A 16,794-nucleotide genomic window follows, 5' to 3' on the forward strand; every position below is an offset into this window, starting at 1 on the left:
CTTAATATTTAACATATCACTCAATTTTAATCACAAAAAGAGAAAATCAGAACAATTTCTCGCAACTTTCACTTCCTCCCGCAATGTAATCGCAACAAAAACCTAAACACCGCAACTTTCATCGCAATTTTTTTGGAAACCCCCGCAACATCAGGCCCACGGAATCCTGGGGGACTGGAAAAAGAAGGAAGTATGACCATGATTATTTAAAGTTTGGATTTTCTTGGACTGGATCTGAAGATGCTGCCACAGTGTGTTGTCTGCCAAGAGGTGCTAGCTAACGATGCTATGAGATGTTTAAAATGTGTAAAACAAGATGTTTTAAAAAGCACAGATGTTTAAAATGTGAAAAAGAAAAATGTGTACAACAACCATTTTCTTTTTAAATACGAATAGAACATTAAGTATAGCAACAACAAAAATTGTAAGGGGGGCGCTGTTGTTTATTTGCTCTCCGAGGGGGGGCGGACTCTCCCACACTTTGAAAACCCCTGCATTAACGCATTATGATGGAGCTTCTGCCAGTAAAGGTTTTCATGTTCTATGTCCATAGCAGATGAGGAACATTCACCTTGTGCACACCTAGATTAAATGCTTTATTATGCATCCACCAAAATGATGGATGGCCTTCGAAAATTTTAGTATTTTTTTCACCTAGTCATACCTGCCAACCTTGGAAAAAAAATTGAGTAGCAACTTATCGTGGTGGCGCAGCACAGCACGGCGTGAGGTCAGGCACATTTGCTGATCAGTATTGATTGTAATGAGTGAGCATGTGAACAATGTATTACTAAGCACAGAGTTCCCACTCACCACCATATCTAGTTATTCAACATACAAGCAGACTATGAAGAAAACAAGAACTCTTAATGAAAAGGCATGAATATATTTCCAATGCTTTCACCAAAACATTTGGCACAAGGCAACTGTGCCCGAAAAATATGTCCTTTATACAGACCTTAAACTTAAAGATAAGGGATAAATGTACTGCCTTTGGCATATTATGTCTTAAAAGGATAGTTCGGGATTTTTGACATGAATCTGTATGGCATCCCCATCAATAGTGTCGTGCAAACACACTGACTTACCCCTGACAGCATCCTGCGAGTCCGGTTCTTGTCCAGTTTTGGTCCAGACGAAAGTAGTCCGGCAAGTTTGTTGGGGTCACGAAAGTAAAACGTTTTTCGTCTCAAAACAGTACGTGTTCAAAAGAGTGATATATTTGCATCACAAAACCGTTGCCAAATAAAAAGTCAGACCTCGAAATCGCTTGGCACTGTTTTCTCTCCCTTCTTATCACTGCGCGCTGCCGCCAGGTGACAGCGAAACGCAGACCCGCTAAACTGGTGGGAGACCAAGGCTGCACTCTGTCCACGGCTTACACACATGATGGCACGGAGGATGTGTATAGTGGCAGCATCTGTCCCCCCAGAGAGGATCTTTTCAAAAGCAGGACAGATTATAACTGAGAGGAGAAATAGAATCAGAATTAACTAGTTAATTGCAGCAATTAAAGGAATAGGTAGGAAAAGGAAGGCGCAAAGACACCACGCAGCGCCTGAAAACGGGTTTTCAGGCGCTGCGCACCCGGTGTCTTTGCGCCTGCAGCGGTGCTTTGCCTGTGCTGTGGCTGAAAATAGTTCCAGATATAAATTGGTCTAGTAAATCCCTTCGTGTTAATTTGCATTGATATGTGTATTCGATGTGACTGTACAAGTCATGAGAAATAATTATAAAAAATCTTGAGTTATTTAATTCACTTTTGCAACGACAATGCTAGCTGGACACGCCGGATTACAGCGACTACGCTAAGCTAAGCTAACCTGGGCGTTTATAGATCAGGACAATGGCTGGGTCGGCTACAAAACGCTTTGGCTCACTCATCCAACTCTAGGGACTGCAGGGACTGACTCAGGCTACGTTTACACTAGACCGTATCTGTCTCGTTTTCTTCGCGGATGCACTGTCCGTTTACATTAAACCGCCTGGAAACGGGAATCCGCCAGCGTCCACGTACTCAATCCAGATCGTGTCAGCTCCGGTGCTGTGTAAACATTCAAAATACGCGGATATGCTGTGCTGAGCTCTAGCTGGCGTCTCATTGGACAACGTCACTGTGACATCCACCTTCCTGATTCGCTGGCGTTGGTCATGTGACGCGACTGCTGAAAAACGGCGCGGACTTCCGCCTTGTATCACCTTTCATTAAAGAGTATAAAAGTATGAAAATACTGCAAATACTGATGCAAATACTGCCCATTGTGTAGTTATGATTGTCTTTAGGCTTGCCATCCTTCCACTTGCAAGTAGTAAGTGATATGCGCTGGGATCTCACACACAGTGGCTCAGTCCCGAATCGTGGCTTGTTCACTTCACTCGCGCGCTCTGTGAGCTGCGCAGGGCCGGAGTGCGCACCCTCCAGAGGGCACTCGCTGTTCAGGGCGGAGTGATTTGGAGCGCAGGATGCCTGCGGAGCCGAGCGTATCCGCGTATTGGTGTTGCTGTGTGCACGGCTAACGGTTTTTAGTGTAAACGCGAATCGTTTTAAGAACGTTAATCTGATGATCCGCTGATTCGACGTAATGTAAACGTAGCCTCAATTTCATCTGGGGGTGGTGTACTCCTTTAAATCAAAGATAAAATCTCAGGAGCCGTTTGGGAGCCGGCTCCTTCTAGTAAGAAGAGCCGGCTCCCGAAAAAGAGCCGAAATTCCCATCACTAGTAAACAATGAATGAAACAGCCGTGGCTGTCACCTGGCGGCAGCGCGCAGTGATAAGAAGGGAGAGAAAATAGTGCCAAGCGATTTCGAGGTCTGACTTTTTATTCGGCAACGGTTTTGTGATGCAAATATATCACTCTTTTGAACACGTACTGTTTTGAGACGAAAAACGTTTTACTTTCGTGACCCCAACAAACTTGCCGGACTACTTTCGTCTGGACCAAAACTGGACGAGAACCGGACTCGCAGGATGCTGTCAGGGGGAAGTCAGTGTGTTTGCACGACACTATTGATGGGGATGCCATACAGATTCATGTCAAAAATCCCGAACTATCCTTTTAAATACATTGGGAATTATAAACAACAAAGAATCCCAAATAGCATGCTATGTCCCTTTTGACATTTAGCATTATATTGTATAGATAACAGAAAAACCAAAGGGCTATAGCCTGTGTCTTTTAAAACAGATGCCGGCAGTCTGCAAAACACACACAATCCTTTTTTCATAAATTTACTTTTGACCGTAAAAGAGATTCTGTTGCTCCTCGCTACACTTTGAACTATGCTACATTAAACATCAAAAGTGAATATTCCAGAGTGCCTATATAAATATATATTTTTCAATATTAATATTTAGTAAATGCAAACTGATAACCACACTTACAGAAAATAAATTATAGGCTACTCTGGCCTATCCAATAACAGCCTTTATAATATTCATATTCACTGACCTGGCCTAATTTGGAAAAAAAAATAAAGGCCTATGTATATAAATGCAAGCATTTCTATGTTAGCAATATTATTACTTGTATTTCCTTGATGGCTAATGTCAAAATCATAACTGCACAGTGTGCAAAATGCATGATTAGGCAGTTTAGGGGGCGGAGGCATGGCCATTGATCTTGATACTTCGTTAGGAACTTCTGACGGGCATAGACTCGCTTCTTTTTAGATTTGCTTCCCCCCCCCCGTCAGTATCCTCATCTGACGTCATGTGTATTATTAACTGCAAGGCACGCACATACACAAACACGCATCATCATCCACCACACGCACTTACGTGAAAACACTTGGTGCGCTGCTCATTGAATCTCACATGCACGAGTAGCCTAGTTCAGAAGATTTTAACGCGTCTATCGGTTGACTGGATGGAAACGTCAGTAGGCTACTATATTTTCACTTTAGGCTATGCAATATTTTTTGGATTGATAAGCCTGGGTCAAATATCAAAACAAGCTGGAACAAATATTTCCTTCAGATAAGGCGGAACACTGTGCTTTGAACTATGACGTTAGAACGGTTGTCCTTGCTTTATTCACAATACCCTTGCCCTGCCCATTTACCTTCGAAATGGTGTTTAGCGCCGTCCTCCCTTGTAAAACCAGTCACAGTATGAAGATCGACCGAGAGGGATGAAAATCAATTTCGTTACTTTCGTTTTGACGGCTCCTCGGCTCTCCGCTTAGCCTCATAGCTTAGGCCTATTTGAAGAGTTTAAAACTAGCGCTGTGATTGGTCGAAGTCTTCTTTTCTCTACAGGTTGCTGGTCAATGCGGTTACACCCATAGACGAGTTGCCTAGTGCGCAAATGCAGACAGTTGAAACGGATCTTTGAACTCAAAGCCATCAGTGGCTTTTTGCGTATTCTGAAGTGTTAAATCATAGCAGCGTAGTTTGATGACTTAGGCTACATTCACACTGCAGGCTGAAGTGACTCAAATCCGATTTTTTCGCCCATATGTGACCTGTATCCGATCTTTTATTGACAATATGAACGACACAGATCCGATTTTTTCAAATCCGACCCAGGCCGTTTGGATATGTGGTCCTAATTCCGATTCCTATCCGCTCTTTTCATATGTGACTTCAGTCTGAACTGCCAGGTCGCATTCATCCGACTTACACGTCATCAACAAGCCACAAACGTCACTATTCTGCGCTGAAGTAGGCGGCGGGTCTCTCAAAAAAAGTTACAACAACATGGCGCATAATCACGGGTGCAGATAGAGGGGGGGACTCGTCCCACACAGATTTAAATTCACCTCGCTCGGTCCCCCCCACTTATAGGGAGGAAAAAACGTCTATGCTGTCTTTCTTTGCATAAGGCAAACCTTATGAAAAACGGAAAAACGTATGAAAAACGGAAAAATCAAAAGACTAATTACCATTCGGTTTATTGAGGTGCACAGCAGTGTATACATAGTTGCAACAACTCACATAAAACAAAACAAAGACTGATATTCGGTTGGTTGAGCTGCGCAGACTGCACAGGTTGCGAGCTCGAGCTTGGTTGCTATGGTTACTAACAACAAGTTTGACAGGCATATCGGGGTTGGTTTGCTGGCAGCTTTGTCCCCCCCCCCAGTTTTTTGTCCGCCCCCAGTTCAAAAAACGTATCTGCGCCCCTGCGCATGACATCAATGCGAGGGACGCTTCGGGCTGTGAAGGTTCTGAATCTTCTCAATGGAAGGACGCAGAGGTTAGGGAGCTGATTTCCATTTGGGGGGATGCAGCTATTCAAGCTAGATTGGATGGGTCATACCGCAACCGGGCGGTTTTACTTCCGTAAACACTGGCCATGCTCACTGCGTGTGACGTCGTCGTATCCTGCAATGCGCATGCGGAACACTTTTAGGTCGCTTTTCGTTCATACTGAGGATCACATACAAGTCGCATATATTTGTTAATGTGAACGACCTCACAAAAAAATCGGAATTGAGCATTAAGCCTTGCAGTGTGAACGTAGCGTAAATGCGTATCTGCTACGCAAAATGCGTAAAGGTTGGCAGGTCTGCCTAGTTTGAGGACTCCTACGATGTGTTCCTTGACGTTCCTTCTGTAGCCATGATTGACAATTTCTTGACCCTCCTCCCTGACGACATGCAAGGACACGAACAATGATTGGTTGGGTTTAAACTTGATCAAGAGACTGGCACCATTGCAAGACACAGCAAGAATTTATGGCACTATGACTGACTAATCTGACATGGTGCCAACTGGGAAAGACAAAAATATTGTGTAGTCTAATCTTGGCATTATATCCCGTGGTACAAGAGAATTTCACTTTCTTCCTCCCCCCCAGTACGATGACACTTCAGGAAGACTTCAGTTTCCGGGGTGGGGGTGTTATTTAGCGAATTAAAATAATTTAGCAGAGTTTTTAGCATAGGCATGACCTACATACTGAGCATTATGAGCATGTAACCCAATGAGCAAATGCATCTTGCATGGTCAAGTGCTTACAAGAAGAGTGAAATATTGTATTAAAATTAAGTCTATGTAGTACACAGGGCTTTGAACCAGAATTTTTTTCCTATTGGTTCGTTCTGAACAGAAACGGAATTTTAACGTTTCCGGTTTTGGGTTCCACCATTAAATAGACGTTCCCGAACCGGTTAGAACAAAAAAATTTCGTTCCCGGAACGGTTAATTACGTTCCCTGTCAGCTGTTTAACAAATGGCTATAAAATTATGTCTCTGTCTCATCCAGCTTAAGCCAAATGTAGGCTAATTCTATTACAACCTTCATTAAATAAGACAAGAAATAATTCAAAACAATTATTATTTCAAATGTTGGCGATTTGGATTCTCAGTATGTCTTCCCATCTACACAAACAGAAAAAGTGCCAAAAATGAAAGAGAATTCGTTTAGTGTGTTACCAAAGGCTAGTCAGGCCCTATAGAGGGCTACCGCATGACGTCACCGCGCCGCGAGATTTTGTTAGGCGCCATATTGGAAGGCCAAGTACACATCTATGCAAGTACATACATACATAAAACAAACTACACCTGAAATGTAGCCAGGGCCGGTTCTGCCCTAATCTGGACCCGGGTGCAACATCGCGCAACCCCCCCCACCCAAAAAAAAAAAAAGGTCTAAATCAGGACAACCAGCACATAACTATAAATAAACATTTTATATCAACTATTTTAACTAAATGGGCTATAATAAATAAGCCTGCAGGCAGCCACGGCGGGCTGCCTCAGAAAAGGAACCATTTGTCCTACCTTAAAACTCGTTTTGCATTTTCTGCCTCCTTTTTTGTATTTTCGACCCTCCGTTTATTTTCTTTCCTTTTCTGAAAACCCGATTTGTGTCCAGACATTTTGTTCTGCTACCAACGAACTAACTCGTCAGGTCTCGTCTCTCGAGCCCGCGATGATTCCCGTGGGAAGGGCAACAATTGATACATTTTTATAAACAGCCAATAGGGAGGTTGCAACGTTCAGGCTCTTCTTTGCTCAGACACTCAGTAATGCACTTACTCACTTATTATCACGTGGAGACGTGATAGTAGTCCACCCTCCTGCTCTCTCCATTCAGTCAGCGACCGTCACACAGGAAGTGAACCCCAGCGGGTCATAGAAACTTGCGCAGGAGAAGAATGACTTTATTTGTAGGCTACGGAAACTTTGAGGAACGAAATAAAAACCGGTATTAACCGGTTACCATTATTTTTAATAAGCGTTTCTGTTCCGGAACATAAAAAAATAATAAAGTTTCTGGTTTCATTTCTGTTCCATGTGAAATAGAAAAAGTTCCCGGTTTTCGTTTTCGTTCCTTGAACCGGTTCAAAGCCCTGGTAGTACATAGTTCATATGAATGATTTTTTTACCCCCCCCATGTGTGAGATTGCTTAACCTGCGTACATGATCCAAGCCTTTCAATTACATATTTGGGCTACACGCTGTATTTCTGAATTTGGGCTTTTTCTGTAGTGATACAGGGTAATTTGGGATTTTCTGCTTGCGCAAAGTGCTCTTTTTCCCAGTGCTGTATTTAAACCTGCCGCTGCTTTTTTTAGCTACAAAGTTATGAATAAATATAAAAATCTAGGAGTTATTTTTACCATCATTGCAAAAAGTCTACAGCATTAATCCCTCTGGATGTACATGACAAAAATAATTAGAACACAGTTAGGTTAGTATTTAAAAGATGTGTTGGAGTCTGAGGAGAGCGTGGAGGAAAGGAGCCTCTGAATGAAAAAGCAAGTTATGCACTGTTGCCATCAAAGAGACAAACCTGTAGCAGACCTGTGGCACAAAAGATTTTTCAGTCAAATTACAAGAATTGACCACGCAATTCACAGTACGTAGTCCGGTAAAAGATCTAGGCCAGCTTCTAAGACTATCAACAACAAGAAGACCAAGCTCCAAGTCACTGATTCCACCCACACTTTAGATTAGATAAAACTTTATTGATCCCTTTGGGAGGGTTCCCTCAAGGAAACGGATTCCAGCAGCATCATTACAGATAAACAGAGAAAAGAAATAGAGAAGACTTCTAGATAAATTAAAATAAAGTATTTACATATACAAATATAAAAGAATAAGATATGGGGAAGAGAGGAAGGGGAAATGTGTATACACAGTGTATACTATGCATCTTAAATACAACTCTGCGTATTTAAGATGCAAGCTGTATCTTAAATATACACAGTTGTGTCCTGAATAGCTCTTTTATTCAGCCTTTTACCCGATTTAAAATCATGACACTAGGTGTCGTATGATTTAAAGATATTGCAGTTGAGGTCAGATAATGTGGGATATAGGGCTATTTTTAGGTTTTTAAAATAATACAGGAATTATTAGGAGAATTTAGCACCACAGGGTAGTAAACGTTCTGGTTCACACTCCAGTCCAGAAGGTGGCGGTAATGGACCTAAAAGCTGTCTGCCAACTGCCATAAAACAATATAAAAGGAGAAAGATGATGGAAATCCCGTTCTGGTCATTGGTATGCGAGTCTCACTCCTCCACGAATTCATGGCGTGCTGACCAGCGTTGTAGAATTCATGTTCTGCGCAAGGCTTACGGCTAATTTGACAAACCCGGAAGAACATGGGAATGGTGCGGATTTGGCATCAATTACGAGGAACACACGCTAGTTCTCGCCAATTTTGGTGTTTTCAAAGAAGAAAGACATTGGGTTTTATGCAGCCAAGTTTATTTAATCAACATTTTTTTTTTTTTTAACTTTTGGTAGCATATTTTGGGTGCTTCACCTTAATTTGGGTGCCTACGACGGTTTCCGTCGCAGGTTTCACGTAATTGAAAGGCCTGTGATCATAAATTACAACAATTACCGTATTTTTCGGACTATAAGTCGCACTTTTTTCCATGGTTCGGCTGGCCATGCGACTTATACTCCGGTGCGACGTATATATGTTTTTTTTTTCTTCACCGCGGAATAACTGGAGCTGATGCTGAGTCTGACGACAGCCACGCAGAAGAAGAGGAAACGGCGCTTCATTTGCCGCTGGAGTTGGCAGAGTTGTTCAGAAGCGACACCGAGGATGAGGAATTCAATGGATTTGCTGATTTGGAGTGAAATCATCAGCTTGATAAACTTGATTGACCTGTGTTTTATTATTAATGATAGGCCTATAGTTATTTAAATAAGTTATGTAATGATTTTAGGCAGTGCTTAATTTGTGAAGTGGGAGGTCCCAGAACGCAGGAGGTGGGTGGGTCCGGCGACTCAAAAAAAAAAAAAAAAAGGCGGGGGATGGTTTACTATAACTTTACGCACATGCGCTTATTGTGTGTGTAAAATAATAATAATAATAATAATATCAGACATTATGATCTTAGAAACCGCTTTAGCGACAGTTACAGACAGTAATATGTCGTGATATAAAATATTAATTTTTATTAGTCTATATATTAAATTATATATTACATTTATCTTCTAAAATAACAGACTGTACTCATCACAACCGGTTTATTTCACCATTGGAGATCAGATCACACAAGACATGAGTTAAATGACTCATTTTAAGGATTTAAGTAGGGGATTTAAAAGCGGTTGTTTTTTTTGTTTTTTTTCACTAGACGGTTGTTTTTACTACCGTACCTGTCTTTGGAGATGATATACCTATAGCCTACTTGACCTCTGATTTGATGAAATAAAATTCGACAAAAATGAAGAATGACACTCCTCGATGATGACTACAGCTTTAATAACACAGATGAAAGAGCCATGGGGCGATAATAAGCCCTACCGGTAAAAATATTCTAAAAGCAAACTGATTAATGCATCAGTAATAGGCTACTAATATTAGTTATAATAATAATATAGGCTATTAGTAATAACGATAGTGATAGTATTAAAGATAGTAGTAGATATTTAAAATAATCAGACGAGGCTACTTACAGGGCAAAGGGCACGTCATCACTGCTCAGCTGTTCGTTTATTAAATAAACAATGCAGTCGCGCAGTAACCACGCGCCGCTTATCAGATACAATCACACATTCTATGGATAGAATAACCCTTCAAAACAAGTGCGACTTAGGCTACGTTCACACTGCAGGCTGAAGTGACTCAAATCCAATCTTTTCGCCCGTATGTGACCTGTATCCGATCTTTTATTGACAATATGAACGACACAGATCCGATTTTTTCAAATCCGACCCAGGCCGTTTGGATATGTGGTCCTAATTCCGATTCCTATCCGCTCTTTTCATATGCGACTTCAGTCTGAACCGCCAGGTCGCATTCATCCGACTTACACGTCATCAACAAGCCACAAACGTCACTATTCTGCGCTGAAGTAGGCGGCGGGTCTCTCAAAAAAAGTTACAACAACATGGCGCATAATCACGGGCGCAGATAGAGGGTGGGACGAGTCATATTTAAATTCACCTCGTTCGGTCCCCCCCACTTATAGGGAGGAAAAAACGTCTATGCTGTCTTTCTTTGCATAAGGCAAACCTCACGGAAAAATCAAAAGACTAATTACCATTCGGTTTATTGAGGTGCACGGCAGTGTATACATAGTTGCAACAACTCACATAAAACAAAACAAAGACTGATATTCGGTTGGTTGAGCTGCGCAGACTGCACTGGTTGCGAGCTCGAGCTTGGTTGCTATGGTTACTAACAAGTTTGACAGGCATATCGGGGTTGGGGTTGGTTTGCTGGCAGCTTTGTCCCCCCCAGTTCAAAAAACGTATCTGCGCCCCTGTGCATGACATCAATGCGAGGGACGCTTCAGGCTGTGAAGGATCTGAATCTTCTCAATGGAAGGACGCAGAGGTTAGGGAGCTGATTTCCATTTGGGGGGATGCAGCTATTCAAGCTAGATTGGATGAGTCATACCGCAACCGGGCGGTTTTACTTCCGTAAACACTGGCCATGCTCACTGCGTGTGACGTCGTCGTATCCTGCAATGCGCATGCGGAACACTTTTAGGTCGCTTTTCGTTCATACTGAGGATCACATACAAGTCGCATATATTTGTTAATGTGAACGACCTCACAAAAAAATCCGATTTTTTTTGTGAAATCCGAATTGAGCATTAAGCCTTGCAGTGTGAACGTAGTGTTATAGTCCGGTGCGACGTATATATGTTTTTTTTCGTCTTCATAATGCATTTTTTGGCTGATGCGACTTAAACTCCGGAGCGACGTATAGTCCGGAAAATACGGTACATCACATAACGAAAATGCCTGGAAGCTGTACTCCACAGAAAGAACAAATAGCGGCCTTCCTTGAAATTTTTGTTTCTTGCTACACACACACACAGAGTCCGGTGCTGAGTCTTGAATTATGGATTTTATTTTTCATATTTAGGTACAGGGCATAGCATGCATCCATATACACTGCAACCCCACTATAACGACCTTGTTTACTACGAGCTCTCATAACTTTGTGTCCCCTTCCCTTATTGACGAGTCAGGTCTTATTTTTAAAATTGAAAAGGAAAAACAAAACCACACATAACTCATGCCTACACACTGGTGCTCAGAGCACGCAGCACCATTAAGACTAATTACTATGCACCAGTCCCAGATTAGAGCACAATCGCAGCACACGCTCATAAGAACTCTCTAAACACACAGACTTGGTGAAATATATGTGCTGTACCTACTGTCTCACATTACCAAGCCTTATATCGGTGTACTGCCTTTCTGGTTTTGACCGTTTTGTGTATTTAGACTCTGCCTTTTGTCTTTGCCTCTGCCTCTCTGTGCCTTGCTTGACCATTGCCCGTTTCATGACCCTGCTTTTGTCTTATGTTTTTTAACTATTTACAAACAAGCGGGCAAAGAAAACACTCTTCCTGCAATTACATCCATCATTCACCTGCTTACATAAATAAGTACATTTGCGCTACGTTCACACTGCAAGGCTTAATGCTCAATTCCGATTTTTTTGTGAAATCCGATTTTTTTGTGAGGTCGTTCACATTAACAAATATATGCGACTTGTATGTGATCCTCAGTATGAACGAAAAGCGACCTAAAAGTGTTCCGCATGCGCATTGCAGGATACGACGACGTCACACGCAGTGAGCATGGCCAGTGTTTACGGAAGTAAAACCGCCCGGTTGCGGTATGACTCATCCAATCTAGCTTGAATAGCTGCATCCCCCCAAATGGAAATCAGCTCCCTAACCTCTGCGTCCTTCCATTGAGAAGATTCAGAACCTTCACAGCCCGGAGCGTCCCTCGCATTGATGTCATGCGCAGGGGCGCAGATACGTTTTTTGAACTGGGGGGGGGGACAAAGCTGCCAGCAAACCAACCCCAACCCTGATATGCCTGTCAAACTTCTTGTTAGTAACCATAGCAACCAAGCTCGAGCTCGCAACCTGTGCAGCTCAACCAACCGAATATCAGTCTTTGTTTTATGTGAGTTGTTGCAACTATGTATACACTGCTGTGCACCTCAATAAACCGAATGGTAATTAGTCTTTTGATTTTTCCGTGAGGTTTGCCTTATGCAAAGAAAGACAGCATAGACGTTTTTTCCTCCCTATAAGTGGGGGGGACCGAACGAGGTGAATTTAAATCTGGGTGGGACGAGTCCCACCCTCTATCTGCGCCCGTGATTATGCGCCATGTTGTTGTAACTTTTTTTTGAGAGACCCGCCGCCTACTTCAGCGCAGAATAGTGACGTTTGTGGCTTGTTGATGACGTGTAAGTCGGATGAATGCGACCTGGCGGTTCAGACTGAAGTCGCATATGAAAAGAGCGGATAGGGATTGGAATTAGGACCACATATCCAAACGGCCTGGGTCGGATTTGAAAAAAATCGGATCTGTGTCGTTCATATTGTCAATAAAAGATCGGATACAGGTCACATATGGGCGAAAAGATCGGATTTGAGTCACTTCAGCCTGCAGTGTGAACGTAGCCTTATATAGCGCCTTTCTCAAATTCAAGGTCACTTTACACACCAAGTAAAAAGTATGTGAACCCTTTGGAATTATCTGGTTTTCTGCATGAATTGGTAATAAAAAGTGATCTGATCTTCATCCAAGTCACAGGTGCTGATGTACACAATGAGCTTAAGCCAATAACACAAAAAAAAAAAATTCTACTTTTTCATGACTTTATTATACAAATGCATTCAACATTCACAGTAGTGGTGGAAAAGGTAAATGAACCTTTGGATTTAATAACTGGTTGACCCTCCTTTGGCAGCAATGACCTCAACCAGGCGCTTCCTGTAACTGCAGATCAGACCTGCACATCGTGCAGGGGGAATTTTAGCCCATTCTTCCCTGCAGAACTGCCTTAACGCTTCCATATTCTTAGGTTGTCTTCTGTGTATGGTTGTCTTCAAGTCATTCCACAGCATCTCAATAGGATTGAGATCTGGGCTCCGACTAGGCCATTCCAAAAGGCGGATTTTGTTCTTCTGAAACCATTGTGCTGTGGATTTGCTGCGATGTTTGGGGTCATTGTCCTGTTGCATCACCCAGCCTCTTCTGAGCTTCAGTTGACAGACAGACACCCTCACGTTATCCTGGAGAATTTGTTGATAAATTTGGGAATTCATTTTCCCCTCAATGATGGCGAGCTGTCCAGGCGTCAGCAAAGCAGGCCCAAATCATGATGTTCCCTCCACCAGACTTTACTGTAGGGATGATGTTGATATGCAGTGCCCTCTTTACGCCAAATGGAGTTCTGCTTGCTCCTCCCAAATAGTTCATTTTGGTTTCATCACGCCACAAAACATTTTCCCAGTACCATTGTGGAGTGTCCAAGTGCTCTTTTGCAAAATTCAGGCATGCAGCAATGTTTTTTTGACAGCAGTGGCTTCCTCCTTGGTGTCCTGCCATGGACTCCTTTCGTGTTCAATGTTTTGCGTATTGTTGAATCACGAACAGAGAGGTTAGCCAGTTCTGACATCTTCAAGTCTTTTGCTGTCACTCTAGGGTTCTTCTTTACCTCGTTAATGATTTTGTGTTGTGCTCTTGGGGTCATCTTGGTGGGGCACCCACTTCTACGCAGAGTAGCCATAATACCAGGAGTTGAGGAAGGGAATTCCAGAGCTTGGGGGCCATGGCACTGAAGGACCTGCCACCCAGAGACATGGACATGGCACACTGAGCCACACGCTTCTCTTCCCATCGGAGACAAACAACAAGTAATCAAGTCCGCAGTCTTGCAGTTAGTGTCATCACTAACAAATTATCGAGAATGGTGATCCAGGGATTGATAAATGGACAAAATGATTGCTGATACCGCTAAACTTAATACCTACTTAGTCAGTGGGTGGACAATGACAACGATACACCAGTAACCTCAGTCATTTCCATAACAGACAAAAATAATCTCTGTTAACACAGTTAATCCTTTAACGCAGTCAGTAGTGACTCGGCAGGAGAAACTCACGAGAAGGAGAATGTGCCTAAAATTTCGCAAATAATGTGAGTGCTTGGTGTGACAAGTGGGTCCATTTTGCCATTACGATCTTTTTGATATAAACTATTTGAACGTCCCCCAAGGAGTTTGTTATGGACCCTTTTCACGTGACGTCACGACAAACGCGGCCGCCATTTTGGACGTGTACTACCAGTAGTTTACCACAGCCAACATTGAGGAACGGCAGCAAAGAAAGTTTTTACTTTCAGCAAGACTTCCATCATGCCACTATATTGTTGTGCACCTGGATGTAGTAACCATCAACAAACAAGGCAAGGGTTATCATTTTATCGGATCCCGACGGAGAAGATGGATAGCGGCCATTAACAGATTGGCAGCCCTCGGCATACCAGCGCTTGTGTAGTGACCACTTTGTTGGAGGTAAGACGAATAAAATTAGCCAGAAAAGGCATTACATTGCTGTTAACATTCTGTGGCGGTGAGTGTGTAACCAAATAGGCTAAAATAACCCATTGTAACCTCTTTGTTCTTCTGTAGTAGCTTATTGTTGACTAGCTAATGTCAACAAGTAGCTGGTATGTTACTGTAGCAATGTTTACGTTCAGTCATTTGGATGACTGTTAAAACCTTTCAGTCTCAAGTTTTTCCTTTACTGTATTTACTAGTTTACTGTAATTATGATCCGGCAGCTATTTACACCGGATCCAGTGTAAATAGCTGCCGGAGCCAACATCCGAGGTTCCGGAGCGCGCTCCGTAACCTCGGCCGGAGCGCGCTCCGTAACCTCGGCCGGAGCGCTCCTGGAGCAAGCCGGAGCGCGCGCCGTAACCTCGGCCGGAGCACTCCTGGAGCAAGCCGGAGCGCGCTCCGGAACCTCGGACGTTGGCATGTATGTGTATGGCGATGGGTTTTTAACGACATAGGTATACAGATCATGTGGGCCGAAGTCAGGTAAAGACGAGGGCTTCGTGTACTTCCGTACGTCAGTGAACAATCCTGGTGGAAGCAGGTAAACGTCACTCTCTAAGCCTGCTAACCTCAATTTTTGCAAATACCTCTCTCTGCTCGCCCTGTAAATGCCCTACGTCGCTGGATAGTGAAGGTGTTTTCTGCATCTCGCTCCTTTTTCTTTTATGTTTTTCGTTTGTCGCCTTCCTCGCATTCAAACTGATTCGAGCCGAAGTCCACTACATGTCCAAAATGGCGGTCGCGTTTACGAAGGTCACGTGACTGAAAAGGGTCTATAGCGGGGTTGCAGTGTATCTACATTTCAGAAATGCGAATACTCGTGGCTCAAATGGCATTCGAATACCTGTATACACCCGTAAGACTTACCACCAGAATTTAAAGTCCAAGTTTTATTGCCACATTAATACACATGCTAATATATTCAGAGTAAAATTATTGACACAGCAAGCATGTTTCCAGACACACAAAGACACTCACCCGTGAGTCCCTCACACTTGGGATGTACCCAGTGGGCACATCGAGCACACTGCATCATCTTCATGTCAAATTCATGCTCAGGATAGCACTTGAGACACACTGTGCAGAAGTTCCCTGCAAAATTGTGAAAGAAACTCAAAAAGATTAACGGTGCATGTTTTATTTTGTCCGTGAAAACATGTACTTATTCAAAATACAAATGTCACCTTCTGTCAAATAATTACTTTTCATAGCACAAAACATTTACGTACTGTATTAACATTCCTCATGCTTTGTTTAATATTACACACTCATTTTCTTACGATTTAATTGTTTTGCTGATCATATTCCCCCTTGACATCAGCAATATTTGTGGCAACTTGTAGTTGATTTTGATGCAAATAAATAAATAAAAAATAATTTCAGGAGCCAGTGTCAAGATCAAGTACATTAATATGTAGTATCTTTATTCATACATTGTTAAAGCAGTACCTTGTTTGTGGAGGATACTGCAGTCAGGGCAGAGATCCAGCTCATGATTCCAAGAAGTGCTCCAGGATTTCCCTGGTGTCACCCCACAGCTCTTGCACCGAATACACAACATGCATACCTACACAAATCACAAGTAAATTGGATATCCCCAAGGATCACCTCCAAAAAAAAATCCTTGGGTTTTCCCCAAGTCTCCAAAACCACCATCACACTCCACCTCCACGCCAACAGATTATTTGTCAGTTAACCACAAACACAAGCACCTGAAGTTTGCGAAATGCTAGTACAACTCTGACTGGAACCATGTTCTATGGTCTGATCTAACCAAAAAAAAAAAAAAATTGCTTTTTGGCAATAAACGCTCCAGGTGGGTTTGGTGGAGCAATTCCAGCGTTATTGACGTGACACTTGAACTCAAAATGGCAACAAATGACCCAGTGCATGTTTTATTGTCTCCCAGTATTTAAACAGGTGTTGCATATTTTAAGGCTGTACCATACTGGAGAAGTGATAGAACAAGAACAATTCCCATAGTAC

General features: G+C 42.7%; 1 protein-coding gene across 1 annotated transcript in view; it reads right to left on the reverse strand.

The window, feature by feature from the left end:
* kmt2ba (lysine (K)-specific methyltransferase 2Ba) overlaps positions 1-16,794 on the reverse strand; it is a 145,014-nt gene that overhangs the window by 52,585 nt on the left and 75,635 nt on the right. The window contains exons 15-16 of the mRNA XM_060904919.1: positions 16,258-16,375; positions 15,787-15,900 (exon numbers count right to left, since the gene is read on the reverse strand). Of these exons, the coding sequence (XP_060760902.1) occupies positions 15,787-15,900; positions 16,258-16,375 (232 nt within the window). The remainder of the gene's footprint in view (positions 1-15,786; positions 15,901-16,257; positions 16,376-16,794) is intronic.

Source organism: Neoarius graeffei, chromosome 22, assembly GCF_027579695.1.
Source record: "Neoarius graeffei isolate fNeoGra1 chromosome 22, fNeoGra1.pri, whole genome shotgun sequence".
Classification (NCBI taxonomy): domain Eukaryota; kingdom Metazoa; phylum Chordata; class Actinopteri; order Siluriformes; family Ariidae; genus Neoarius; species Neoarius graeffei.